General features: G+C 56.5%; 1 protein-coding gene across 1 annotated transcript; it reads right to left on the bottom strand.

The window, feature by feature from the left end:
• Window positions 1-194: 194 nt before the first annotated feature.
• LOC115830454 (NADPH:adrenodoxin oxidoreductase, mitochondrial-like) lies at window positions 195-10,567 on the bottom strand. Its single transcript, XM_030809131.1, is given in 14 exon segments — window positions 195-485; window positions 615-785; window positions 1,433-1,604; window positions 1,686-1,885; window positions 2,018-2,102; window positions 2,362-2,469; window positions 3,276-3,377; window positions 3,665-3,778; window positions 3,980-4,102; window positions 4,316-4,408; window positions 9,596-9,667; window positions 9,758-9,855; window positions 9,858-9,872; window positions 10,422-10,567. Coding segments are annotated over 14 exon segments (1,563 nt in total). The 5' UTR covers window positions 10,501-10,567; the 3' UTR covers window positions 195-354.
• Window positions 10,568-13,128: the final 2,561 nt, after the last annotated feature.

Here is a 13,128-nt window from a genome sequence, read left to right as displayed (position 1 = left end):
ACCCTTCCAAAAAAAGTCCCCCATCAACCATGGCCCTTGGTTGCAGCTGTTTTATTTCCAGCATGTTCCCAACCTGGTGACCCTCCACAGTCCAGCAGTAGAGAGGTGGGTAAGGGGTTAGATCGGCCCACACCTCCACCTGTCCCTAAGGTTACCTCAGTTGCTGAAAGCTAAAACCTTGCGCACAAGGGCGACCTTCCCCAGGAGGGAGGAGAGACGCTGGAAGAGCAGCCAAGCCTCCAAGCCAGGGCCGGCCGGGATCAGCAGAGGTGCACAGTCCCACTCAGACGGACCCAGCCCTTCCCCTCCCAACACTCACTCCTTCCCTGCTGGGGGCGGGGGCGGGGGCTGGGCTCAGTGCCCCAGCAGGCGCAGCATCTCCTGAGGATCCACCAGCTTCTCCCTGGGCTTCCCTGTGCCCTGGCCCCGGGCCACCTCCTCGGCATCCAGCTTCTCCCAGTCTGAGAAAGAGACTGGCCGGACCCCTGAAGCAGAGGGGAGATTGTCAACACCTCCTCCTTCACCCCTCCCAGAACAGCCCCCTCCCAAAGAGTGAGGCCCCAGAGAAGGACCACCCACCCCACCTCCCAGGACCTCAGCATCAGGGCCCAGACCTCGGCTGCTGAGCAGGGCCTGGATGGCTGCGTAGCCAGGCCTGGGGCCAGAGGGCAGCAGCCCAGCCTTCAGGTCCTGCAGCAGCATCTGGCCGGTGAGGAAGCTGTCAGTCATGGTTGTGGCTATGACACCTGTAGGTCCTCTCTTCACCCAGCCACTGCAGTAGAGGCCTGAGAGGGTAACAAAAGGGGAAGGGAAGGAGGTGGCTGGATACCACCCTGGCCATCCTGTGCCCACAATCTACACCCACGTGCACGCACACAGACACCCCACGCCTCTCAGCAGATAGTCGGCTGAGCCTGCTGTGGCCACTGGTCCACTGCCCAGGATTCTTCTCTCCCTGTTTCTACCAGGCTGACCCCCTTACACCTCAGTTTCCCTGTAGACGAGGGGATCCCTAAGCTTAGGAGCTGAGGCTTGCTCCCCTGCAGTTTCAGTAGGCCCTTGGTAAATGTTTACCAAGTGAATTAATCACTAGACAGGTATGTGGGCACTTAGCAAAACTGGAAGCTCCCTGAGGACACAGGCTGCCTTATTAATCTCCAATCCCAGCACTAAGCACAGGGCCTAACCCAGAAAAGACCTCAGTAAATGTTTGTTGAATGACTTAATGACCCAACATATGTCCCATATGTCCTAGCCAGACTGGAACTTCTCTCAGGGCCAAGAGGAGGGTGGCAGTGGGTCCTAGAGAGGGCCTGCCCTGCAGGAGCTTCTCAGTGCATGTTGCTAGATGAATGAATGAGTGGCCCCAGGAGATACCAGCTTCTCGGCCTCTCACCATAATTCAGCACCCAGCCTCCTCACACCGTCTCACCTGGCACATCCAGAACCCGGCCCTCCACATTGGGGATGACCCCAAGCTTGGAGTCAAAGGGCACGCTCGGGTCGACAGGGCGGCTCTTATACCCAATGCTGCTGAGCACCAGCCCACAAGGGAGGTCTTCCATGTCTCCCGTGGGCACTGCACGGGTGGCCTCATGGACACCCTGTTGGGGAGAGTGTGGGCAACAGCAGGCGGGGTGGCAGAGGCCTGGGAAGGGGGTGTCTTTGGGAAACATGAGACTCACCTCCAGTCTAGTGACTGCTAGGCGGACACCTGCTGCCCGCCGCCCATCTGGTGAGGGCAGCACCTGCTGGGGGCTTCAGAAAAAGCGGAGGCCCCAGGCACGGGAGGCCGATGCCTGGCGGGCAGCCTCCTCCGGCCCTGGCTTCTCTGTGGCCGTTCGAAGCAGCAGTTCCGTCAGCCGCTTCCTTGGGCGGGGGACCTCTGTCAGCAACATAGAATGTCTCCAGGCTGTCCCTGGGCCCTGGCCCTCTCCCTGCACACCCTTCCCCAATCCCTCTCTGACCTAGGCCACCCTCTCCCTAGTAGTTGGGGGGCCAGGCCAGGGCCCCTCACCTTTGATCTTGTCCTGGAGACCCAAGAAATCCGCGGGATCCAAAATGGGCCGGGCTCCCGGTAACTGAATCATCTCCCGAAGCTCCTTGAAGGTGGGAGCAGGGAATGGGAGAGGAGGTCAGGCCCGGACCACAGTCCACTTGAGCCCACCCCAGGGTCCAGCCCAGTCAGGAGAGACCACCACCCCCCTCCTCCCCAAAGGCACAGAGCCCCCGGGGCCCTGACTGCTCCCCTTCTTCCATTCCAGGCAGCAGCTACTCCCAGGGGCTCTGCCCCACCCCCACCCCTTAAGGAGAGGCCCTCTCCACTTGGAACCCTGGCTCCTCCCACTCTGGCCCCAGCACCTTAATGGTGAAGGCCACTTGCAGGGGTCCACGCCGGCCCACTAGCCACACTGTCTTCACTCGACTCTGCCTCAGTACACCCAGGGCTGCCTTCGTGATGTCCGTTCTCTGGCACAAATGGAGGGCCTTGGAGTCATCAGACGCTGACCCAGGAAAGGGGACTCTCCATTTGGTCATGTCCCCACCGTGAGCCAGGAGAAAGCTGGCGGCCCAAAATTGCACCACTGCTTCCCCCTGGTGGCCAGATGGAGCATTGCTGCCAACTCTGCAAATGGCTCCAACTAATAGCACGCCAGGCCCACACTTTCATTCAACAAGTATTTAGTGGGCCTCTACCATGTGCTCACCCCCATGCAAAGAGCTTGGAGGGGCAGGGGTGGTCAATGGTGAGGAAAAGAGACAAGGAGCAGGCCCTCTCAGAGCTTGTGATCTGCTGGGGAGAGAAATACTCATCAAATACTCATCAATGTGTGTAAAATTGCCGTGGCGATGATATGCGGTGAAGCAGAAGCAGACGGCTCTATGGGAGGAGGCACGATGGGGGAGTGGACCAATTCAGGGAAGTCTTGGAGGAAGGGACAACCGAGCCAAGATCTCAAAGATGAACTTTAGCTGTTAACTGGTGGGAGATGAGTGGGGATGATCCAAGCAGGGGATGGTGTGAGCAAGGGTCCTGTGGCTTACTGAAGAGTAAGAGAAACACGCCACTTAGCTGGAGTGCAGAAAGTGAAGGGCAAATGGTAGAAGAGGAAGCTCATGGCACTGCCCTTCAGAGGGCCTCTGCCTGGGCACCACGGGGAAACAGAGGCACTGAGCCCAGCTTGGAGAGGTGCGGCCTGAACCCTGCAGACAAGGGCACTCTCTCCTCAGGGTGACCCCACCTCCACGCCCCCCGGCCCCGACCTACCACTCACCTCCAGGTGCTCAGGTGGGGTCAGTAGGATGCGGGCCACGTCCAGAGCCACGTTCCCCTGCCCCAGAATCACGGCTGTGTCACAGCTCAGGTCTGGCTCCAGCTGGAGGGGAAAAGTCTTGATAGGGTCCCCCAGCCTTGCTCCACTCAGCTCATCTCAGTCTGCAGGTGCCTCATGCCTGTCCCCACACCAGGAAAGTCCACACCTCTGGTCCCTCCTCCCCCACCTGGACCCAGCTGTCCCCCGAGGCCCTCCACAGCTGGCCTCTCACCTCAGTCAGCACAATGTCACATCTCGCCACTGGATGGCAGCTCCTCTTCTCCCAGGTCTGGCATCCGAGGGCTGAGGGACAGGGAGGAAGAGGCAGCGGGCGTGCTCCCCAAACTCACCTCCTGGTTCTCAGGAAGCCCGTTGTACCAGCCCACAAAGGCCCGGGCGGAGCACACACCTGGCAGCTCCTCACCAGGAATTTCCAGGGCCCGATGGTCCTCTGCCCCGTAGCTCTGATAAAAGATGGCAGGCCCAAGACCCACAGCCTTCAGCACCAGCACTGATAGGCCGGGCAGCCCCCCAGGCTCCCAGCGGCCTCCTTCCAGCTTCTCAGCAGCTTGCATCCTGGCCTCACCCCTGCTGCCTTCCACCCCGAGCCACCGGTCCCCTTCTGCAGCCCCTGCCTCCCCGACCCAGGGCCTGGCTGCACTCACCAGCACCACAGCATGGTAGGCCTCCCGCAGCTCCGGCACCGTCACGTCCCTGCCCACCTCCACGTTGCCCCAGAAGGCACAGCGGCCAGAGTGGGCCGTCTGGGTAAATGTGTTGATGACATTCTGTCAGGTCCCCCGGGAATGGGAGGGGTTAGAGGGTGAGGCAGCTCCAGGGACCATGTCTGCACCACCCTCACCACTCTGTCCCCAGGATGGAAGCTGGGTGGCATCGGCACAGACGGCATGAAGTCCTGTCATCCAGCCAGGGAGTCTCCCTGCCCTCCTCATCTTGACCAAAGTCTCCAAACCCCAGCCTCCAGGCCCAGAGACACCCACCTTCACCTCGGGGTGATCAGGCGCCACGCCAAAGCGCACCAGGCCAAAGGGCACGGGCTGTTTCTCGTAGATGTCCACGTGGGCCTGGGGGTGCTGCTGGGGAACAGGGTGGCAGCTGGTGGGGCCGAGAGAGGCTGGGACGCCCCTAGGTCCTCCCCTTCCCCAGACAGAGCAGGAGAGTTCAGGACCTTGGGCTGAGAACACAAGGCTTCCACCCTCTGCAAGGAAAAAGAGCACTCACTCCTCGGGCGGCTCACGCCTGTCAGCCCAGCACCTTGGGAGGCTGAGGCAGGTGGATCACCTGAGGTCAGGAGTTCGAGACCAGCCTGACCAATATGGTGAAACTCTGTCTCTACTAAAAATACAAAAATTAGCTGGGCGTAGTGGTGGGCACCTGTAATCCCAGCTACTTGGGAGGCTGAGGCAGGAGAATCGCTTGAACCCAGGAGGCAGAGGTTGCAGTGAGCCAAGATGGGCCATTGCACTCCAGCCTGGGTGACAGAGCAAGACTCTGTCTCAAAAAAAAAAAAAAAAAAAAAAAAAAAAAGACGACCGGCCCTCAGAGATGGGGAGAAATGTGGCCAGCTGAGGAGGCCATGGCTTCCCCCTACTGGAATTATATCAGGGTGGCTTCTTTATCTTCTCAGGTCAAGCGCAACCCACAGCCCTGGCCTCCAACCCTTCGACACTTGGGACCCTCAGGTCCCAGCCAGTCTGAGGACGTGAGGGCCACCCTCTGAATTCACAGGTGCCTTAGCTCTAGTGCCCAGGACCGTGCTCTGGGGAAAGGGGAGCAGCAGGACAGGGAGGGGGCACAGCTGGGAATTCACGGGGAAGAGAGGTGGAAATGGGCCTGCTGCCAGTCTTAGAAAGACAGTCTCGGGCAGTGGTTCTGCGTTGACCGCTTTCCCAGGGCACCTTGACTTGAGAGGCCGTGTGGAAGGCACAGGGTCGGGGGTCCAGCAGGCAAGTCTGGTCTGGCTCTGCCACCCACCAGCCACATGATCCCAGCAAGTCCCAGGGGCTCCCCAGGTCTCAGTCTCCCCCTCTGCACACTAGGACGGATGACAGCTCCCTCTCATGGCTGCTGGGAAGCACCGGGAGGTCAGGGTGGTGAGACTCTGGGCCACAGGCCGGTTAGCAGTAAAGCAGTTAGGGGTCCCACGGCTGACAAGCCCAGCCCCCCATCCTATCCTAGGTCCCCACTAGGACACCTCCAGCTTCACTGGGACTCAAGGCAAGGAAGCCCCTGCCCATCAGTCTCCCTACCCCCAACAAAGGCTCCCACCCACTTCCTCACCTTTGCCCAAATCCTCCCCCTTCCCCTCCACTCCCCTGCCTGCACCCAAGTCCACCCTGCCCCACCTCCTGCCTCTCTCCATCCCAGGCCAGCCACAGGGGGCTCCCCAAACCACCTCCCTCAAGCCCCACGATGTTGTACCCACAATGCGCTTCGGGCTTGGAGTCAAACAGGTAGCCTTGGATGCCAGTCCCAGCTCCAGCACTAGCTGGCTGTGCCCTGGGGAAAGTGTCTTCTCTGTCCAAAAGAAGAGCCCTGTGGCGTCCTGCTCAAGGTTAGATGAGTAATCAGGCAGCCCAGGGTGCAACCTACTCTGAGTGTTCAATCAAGGAGGGAGCTTTCATTACTATCCTGTTGTGGTGTGTCACTGCCTTGCTCAAAAATCTTCGCTGGGGCCCAATGCCACAGCATAAAGTTCAAACTGCTCGGCCTGGAGGTCAACACCTCACCCAACCAACCTCTCTATCCTTATCTTCCATTCTTTCCTGCGACGGATCCTTCACTCTGGGTCACGATGTCCTCTCCAGGGCCACCTCCGGAATACTAAGTCTGCCAGATGCTCTTACCCCTTATCTCTCGTGGCTGACCTCATCTTCCAGGTTTCCTCCTTCCCTCCCTCCCTCCCTCCTGTCCCTCTAGCTGCTCCCCGCTAACAAGGACATTCTCTGAGGTTCTTCCGATGTGGTCCCCCTCCCTCCTCCCTAGTGATTTAACCCATTCCCTCCTGCAACCCCAAATTCCCCTGAACTTGCTGATGACTTTCTACTCTCTCTCTCCTGCCCAGACATCTCCCCAAGCTCCAAACCTGAGACCCCTGGATGTCCCACCCCAGACATCTCAAATCCATCCAGTTTCAAGCCAAGTCCCATTGCCCCAAATCGCTCCCCGCTTCTGCTCCTGTTCCCTCGACCCCATCCACTCAGAGCCCAAGCTAGAACCTGGGGCTCCTCCCTGACACCCCACCTGATCCCATCAATCCCCATCCTCCCAGTCCTCTTCCTCACTACCACCCCAGCAGCTCCCCACTGCTCTCTGGCCACCAGCCCTGCCTGGATCTACCCTGCAGGCAGAGGGGGCATCCTGAAGGAAAACAGCACCCCGAAAACTCTCCAGTGAAGCCAACCATCTACAGCAGTGGGCACAAGAATCCTTCGGGGTGTTTAACATTGCTGACTCTTGGGCCCAGCCACAGAGTTTGATTAGGTCTGAGTTAGGCCCAGGAATGTGTATTTTGATAAGATGCCCCAGGAGACTCTGATGGGGGAAGAGGAGGCAGCTGTGGACACCTCCCAGAGAAACCTGCCTCCAGAGCCTGGTCAGTGGCTTCCAAGCCCCCCAGGATCTGGGTCCTACCTACCTCTCAGCCTCGGCTCTCACCTCCTCACGCCTTACTGCACACACGCACCTTCCAGAACTTGCCCTTTCCCCAGACAGCCATTCTCTTCCTCTTTGTTCACGCAGTTCTCTGTGCCTGGGACACTCCTGCTATTGTCCCCCAACCTGACATCTGTCCTTCAGACTGCAATTGGGACATCTCTTCCTCCAGACTGGGCATGGACCCCCTCCCCGCACCCCAGTCTCTGTGCTTATAGCTGTCAGAGCCCTAAAATACCTTGTAAATTATCCGCCTGTGCCCCCCACATTCGAATGTCAGGTCCTCGAGCACAGGGACCACGTCTGTCCTGTTCACGCCCATGTTCCCAGTAAAGCCTGCACCCAGAACATGTTACGTCCAGTAAATGATTACTGAATAGATTAACATGGATGGCCTGGCATGGAGCTGCCTTTGCTCAGATCCCAGTGCCGTCCCTGCTCCACGGTGGAAGCTTGGACAACCTCACTCAGCCCCAGCATCCTTACCTGTGAAGCAAGAGGCACGACACCTGCTTTGCAGGTTGTCATGAGGATGCTACGAGATGCTGTGCTCAGTGCCTGACTCAAGCTAAGGGCCACTGTCCCAAACGTGCTGCATGTGGTCCTGTCTTAGGAGCACAGCCAGTAGCTTGGAGCTCCCTGTGGGCAAAGATCAGCCCAAGGATCAGAACAAGGATTGTACCTGGCCTGAGCCCCTCCCCATCCCAGTCCACAAGGAAAGCATGTGCACGTGTCTGCCAGCTGAATACAGTCATGCTAAGAACACTGCCTGGGCCAGGCGCGGGGCTCACGCCTGTAATCCCAGCACTTTGGGAGGCCGAGGTGGGCAGATCACTTGAGGCCAGGAGTTCAAAATCAGCCTGATCAACATGGTGAAACCCTGTCTCAACTAAAAATACAAAAATTAGCTGGATGTGGTGGAGCGTGCCTGTAATCCCAGTTACTCAGGAGGCTGAGGCAGGAGAATTGCTTGAACTTGGGAGGTGGAGGTTGAAGTGAGCTGAGATTGTGCCACTGCACCCAGCCTGGGCGACAGAGCCAGACTCCATCTCCAAAAAAAAAACAAAAAACAAACAAACAAAAAAAACCACTTCCTGGAAGGCTTACTCTCCCCCCTTCCAAAATTTCAGGCTCAGCTAAAAAAACTGTCCCTTATACAAAGTCCTTCGGGGCCTCTCCAGCCCCCATGTGCTCCCTGATCTCCATCCCAGAGCCCAGGCTGTCCTCCCTCCCACATGGCAGCGTGCCCAAGGCCTTGCATTCCAGGATGACTCCCCACATGTGGGAGGCCCTCACCAAAGCCCTTGGTCTGCTTCAATGCAGCTCAAATTCACTCTCTCTCTTTTCTCTCTTTTTTTTTTTTTTTTTTGGAGACAGGGTCTCGCTCTGTCACCCAGGCTACAGTACAGTGGTTCGATCTTGGCTCAGTGCTACCTCCAACTCCTGGGTTCAAGCGATCCTCCCGACTCAGCCTCCCAAGTACCTGGGACTACAGACCTGTGCCACCACACGTGGCTAATTTTTGTATTTTTAGTAGAAATGGGGTTTCACCATGTTGGCCAGGCTGGTCTCAAACTCCTGACTTCAAGTGATCCACCCTCCTCGGCCTCCCAAAGTGCTGGGATTACAGGCATGAGCCACCTGGGCTTCCGGCCCAGGAAACAGTTTCCGACTGACCCCACCTGCCTCGGCTCACGCTGCCCACATTATTGTAATTAGCTCTTTCACCTGTGTCGCCTGGGAAGCATGCACAGGTCACTTTTCAGCAGAGTGATCAACTCATCCCAGTTTCCCAAGAACCTCCAGCTTAGCGCTGAAGCCCCTTGTCCTGGGCAGTCCAGGCCAGTTGGTCACCCTCCATTTCAAGCATCTCTGTGTGTGTGTGTGTGTGTGTGTGTGTGTGTGTGTAATTAAGATATTCATCCTTTCTCTTGTCTCTCCACGGACACTCCAAGCCTCTCCAAAGCTAGGCAACTGTCACATGTCTCAGTTAACCTGGGTATCCCCTCTCTACTCTGTCCCAAAGTCTGATGTGGAGTCTCAAGTATAACCTGTAGCCTTGGCTTGGGGCCCTTCCTGCCGAGGCGGACACTGAAAGCCTTGAGATCCTGGCCTTCACAGGGGAAAGGGGAGGGGCAGAGGGCAGGCTGAAAGAACAGAATGGCACGGAGGACTGGAGCTATGGGTGAGGAGGGCATGGCAAGGCAGGTAAAGTTACAGAAAGCAGAGGAGGTGGGTAGCCTCGAGATGTAGGATGTTTGGGACAGAGTGAAGATAGAGGAGAAAGGAGGGAAGATGAAGGAGAACAAAGTCATTTTGCAGGTCTACATAAGCCCCTGGAGTGCTTGGCCAGGGAGGCAAAGCTGACCACCTGCCACTGACCACTCACCACCAATGTGTGTTTTATACCCCTGTCACACTGAGAACGTGAGGGGAGGGGAGCCTCAGGTGTAGGTGAGGAAGCAAGTGGGAAGTGTCCAGGCCAGAGGGCTGGGAGTCCCTTCCCCATAAGGCATCCAGGAGTGCTCTTAAAACCCAAAGGGGGTGAGGCTTGCCCTTAGGACTGGAGCAGCAGGTGAATGATGGACTATGAGTAAGTGGCTTACCTTTAGCAGGTGTTGGGCCGTGTAGAAGCCCGCTGGGCCACTGCCCACCACACAGATCTGGGGGGTCTTCTCCTTTGTGGAGAAATGGTGGCAGAAGCCTGGGGCCAGGCAGAGGAGAGGGAAAAGGTCAAAATTAACTTCTCTCCCCAGTCCCAAACCAACCTGAATATCCAAGAGAAGCTGGAACTTCCCAAGCTTCACCCTCACCTGCATCCTCCTTCTCTTGTTCCTCAAGGCTTTGGCATTTGCAGGGTCTCTTCATCTGAACCCCCAAAGGCTGTGGGTTCATCCAGAGCCTCACATCTCACCCATGAACCTACTACACCACTGCCAATGGCCTGCCCAACAACACTTCATTCCCTATCCAATCGGCTAGAATCCCACATCCTTCCAACGCCCTCCGTATCATCCCAATCTCGCCCCCGTGGGTCTCCCCACAGTGTCCCTCCTCTAACCCCTCTCTCTCCACAAAACGCTATATTGCCCATATAGACCCGTCTTATTCCTACAGATCCCTGTTTCGACTCAGACTTCCCTCTCGCCCCACAGACCTCCGTATCACCCTCCATTCACCCCGTCTCACACCTGTGGATCTCAAAGTCTCTCCTTGTTCACCTTTGTTGACCTCCGTCTCTAACCCTAGAAGCCTCACATCTCACGCACAGATCTCCGCCCACCCCCGTACACCACCGCGATCTCGCCAGCAGGAAGACACCCCTTCAGTCTCACCCCTCTCCAGCCCTGCCCCAGCTCTGCTCCGACCCCTGCTCAGCGCTCGCAGGCCTCCCCGCGCTCCCATCCAGCCCCAAAGGCGCCCTGCTCCTACTCGGGGTGCTCCCGGCGGGAGGCAGCCGGGTCCGAGGCCACGCCGACCAGCCCCACCAGCGCCAGCAGCGCGAAGCCATGGCTGGGAACAGCAACCTGCAAGTGGATCTGGTCCTGGCTACTGCCCGGCAGTGCAAGCCCGCTCCTGCCCGGGCCCGCCCACAAGCGAGGCCCCGCCCCAAACCCCGCCCCCTGCGCTCTGGGAAAGCGGAGCGTTGCGGCTCCACCCCGACTCCCGAGAGAATCCCGCCCCCAAAGGAGAGACCCGCCCTTAACTACGCCCCACCGTCGAAGCCCCGCCCCTCGGGGCATCCGGGGTATACGCGATTTAATACATTTCTCCCCAAGCCTCACCGTCCCTCCAAATCCCGGAAGCCTAGAGTTGGAAGAGAGCGAATCCCCATCGCTGTTTCAGTCCCTCCCCAAGGAAACAGCCACTTAGAAAGGAGCTTATTTTACTTAGCCGCGCCCCTCTCGGGAGGCTCTCGTCGCTTGCTGATGACGCATACGCCCTTGCCATTTGATAGCGAATCCTCCCCCGTGACTTCGTCCCAGCCAATCACGAGTCCGGCTGCAAGCGAGCCTTCCCGCCGTTGGGAAATAACCAGAGTGCGGAAGTCTGGGGTAAGGCAGCTCCTGCTCGGAGCCCAGCAACCTCCTTCTTTGATCCCGGGTGTTGTGCCGATGTAACCCCTCAAATCCCCGTCTTTGCCAGGCCAGGGAGAATATTAAACCCTGGAAAGCTCGTCCCACCTCACCTCCTTTCCCATTACATAGGTGAAGAAAAGCGGGGCGGGGCAGTGGTTTACGTATGGTACTGAGGACAGAGTCTCCGACCCCCGTGCAGCCGAGCCGGGCCCAGGGTTGAGGTACTCCCCTCGGGTTCAGAATTTAAGGGGGCTCCAAAACACTCAGTAATCAAGATAAATATAATACTGCAACGTTTTAAAAGGTCAAAATTAATGCAAAATGTCTATCATCAAAATATTTTTAAAAATAAGGACAGAATCCGTAGTCACAGCTGACCCAATAAGTCTAACCCCTCTTCGTTTTCCCCATGGGCCGTCTTGTCAAACATTACTTACTTGGAGAAGGCTTTTCTCTGACCCGTCCCCTCCCAAGTTCCAAGGAGTTAAAGACTTCTCGTTCCACAGCATCTGACCTTATCCCATCATGACTTACTACACTGTCGTTTTTAATGAGATTTTAAATTCAAGAATAGCATACAGAAAAGTGCACAAATCATAAGTGTACAACTTGACAATATATCACAAGGTGTAACCATATAACCACCACCCAGATCAAGAAATAAAACATGGCCAATATCCCAGGAGTCCTCTGTGCCCTTACTGGTCACTTCCTCTCCCTCCCACTGATAAGTAAATACTGTTCTGCTTTCTAATAGGTCACTGTGTTTTATGCCCATCCCACTAGACCAGGAGTAGGCAAACTATAGCTTACAGGCCAAATACTGTCCACCAGCATGTTTTGGATGACCAACAAGAATGGCTGTTACTGTTTTTATTTTTTTGGAGGTTTTGGGGTTTTTGTTTTTGGTTTTGATTTTGTTTTTTGAGACAGGGTCCCGCTCTGTCACCCAGGCTGGAGTGCAGTGGTGCCATCTCGGCTCACTGCAACCTCTGCTTCCTGGCTTGGCTCAAGCTAGCCTCAGGCCTCAGCCTCTGGAGTAGCTGGGACCACAGGTGCCTGCCACCACGCCCGGTTCATTTTTGCACTTTTTGTGGAGATGGGGTTTTACCATGTCGCCCAGGCTGGTCTCGAACTCCTGAGCTCAAAGCGATCCTCCCACCTCGGCCTTCCAAAGTGCCAGGATTACAGGAGTGAGCCACCGTACCCAGCTTGTTTTTACATTTTTAATGGTAAAAAATAAAATTTTGTGACACGTAAAAATTTCATGAAATTCAGACTTCAGTTTGAATAAAGCTTTATTGGAAGACATCCATGCTTACTTCTTTACATATTGTCTATGGCTATATTTGTGCTTTGATGGCACAATTGAGTAGTTGTAACAGAGATCATATGGTTCGCAAAGCCCCATATATTTACTATCTGGTCCTTTTTTTTTTTTTTTTTGAGACGGAGTCCTGCTCTGTCGCCCAGGCTGGAGTGCAGTGGCGCAATCTTGGCTCACTGCAAGCTCCGCCTCCCGGGTTCACGCCATTCTCCTGCCTCAGCCTCCCGAGTAGCTGGGACTACATGCGCCCGCCACCACGCCCTGCTAATTTTTTTGTGTTTTTTAGTAGAGACGGGGTTTCACCGTGGTCTCGATCTCCTGACCTCGTGATCCGCCCGCCTCGGCCTCCCAAAGTGCTGGGATTACAAGCGTGAGCCACCGCGCCCAGCTATCTGGTCCTTTACAGAGTTTGACCACCCCTGCACTAGACTATAAGCTCCACGAGGATGGGGACCCAGTCTCATTAGCTCTTATATCCCCAGGGCTTCACACACTGGCTGGCACATAATGGAAGTTCATACAATCCAAAAAGCTCTGTAGGGCTCCCCATTTAGAGGCAGTATATCTGGTGGTAAAGAGGATGGATTCTAGAGTCAGACAATACTGGGTTTGAATCCCTCTTCCTGCACTTACTAGCTATATGACATTGAGAATTTTTTTTTTTTTTTTTTTGAGACGGAGTCTTGCTCTGTTGCCCAGGCTGGAGTGCAGTGGCGCAATCTCGGCTCACTGC

This window comes from Nomascus leucogenys, unplaced genomic scaffold, assembly GCF_006542625.1.
Source record: "Nomascus leucogenys isolate Asia unplaced genomic scaffold, Asia_NLE_v1 000410F_44009_qpd_obj, whole genome shotgun sequence".
NCBI lineage: Eukaryota > Metazoa > Chordata > Mammalia > Primates > Hylobatidae > Nomascus > Nomascus leucogenys.
This window is presented reverse-complemented; position numbering and strand designations above follow the sequence as displayed.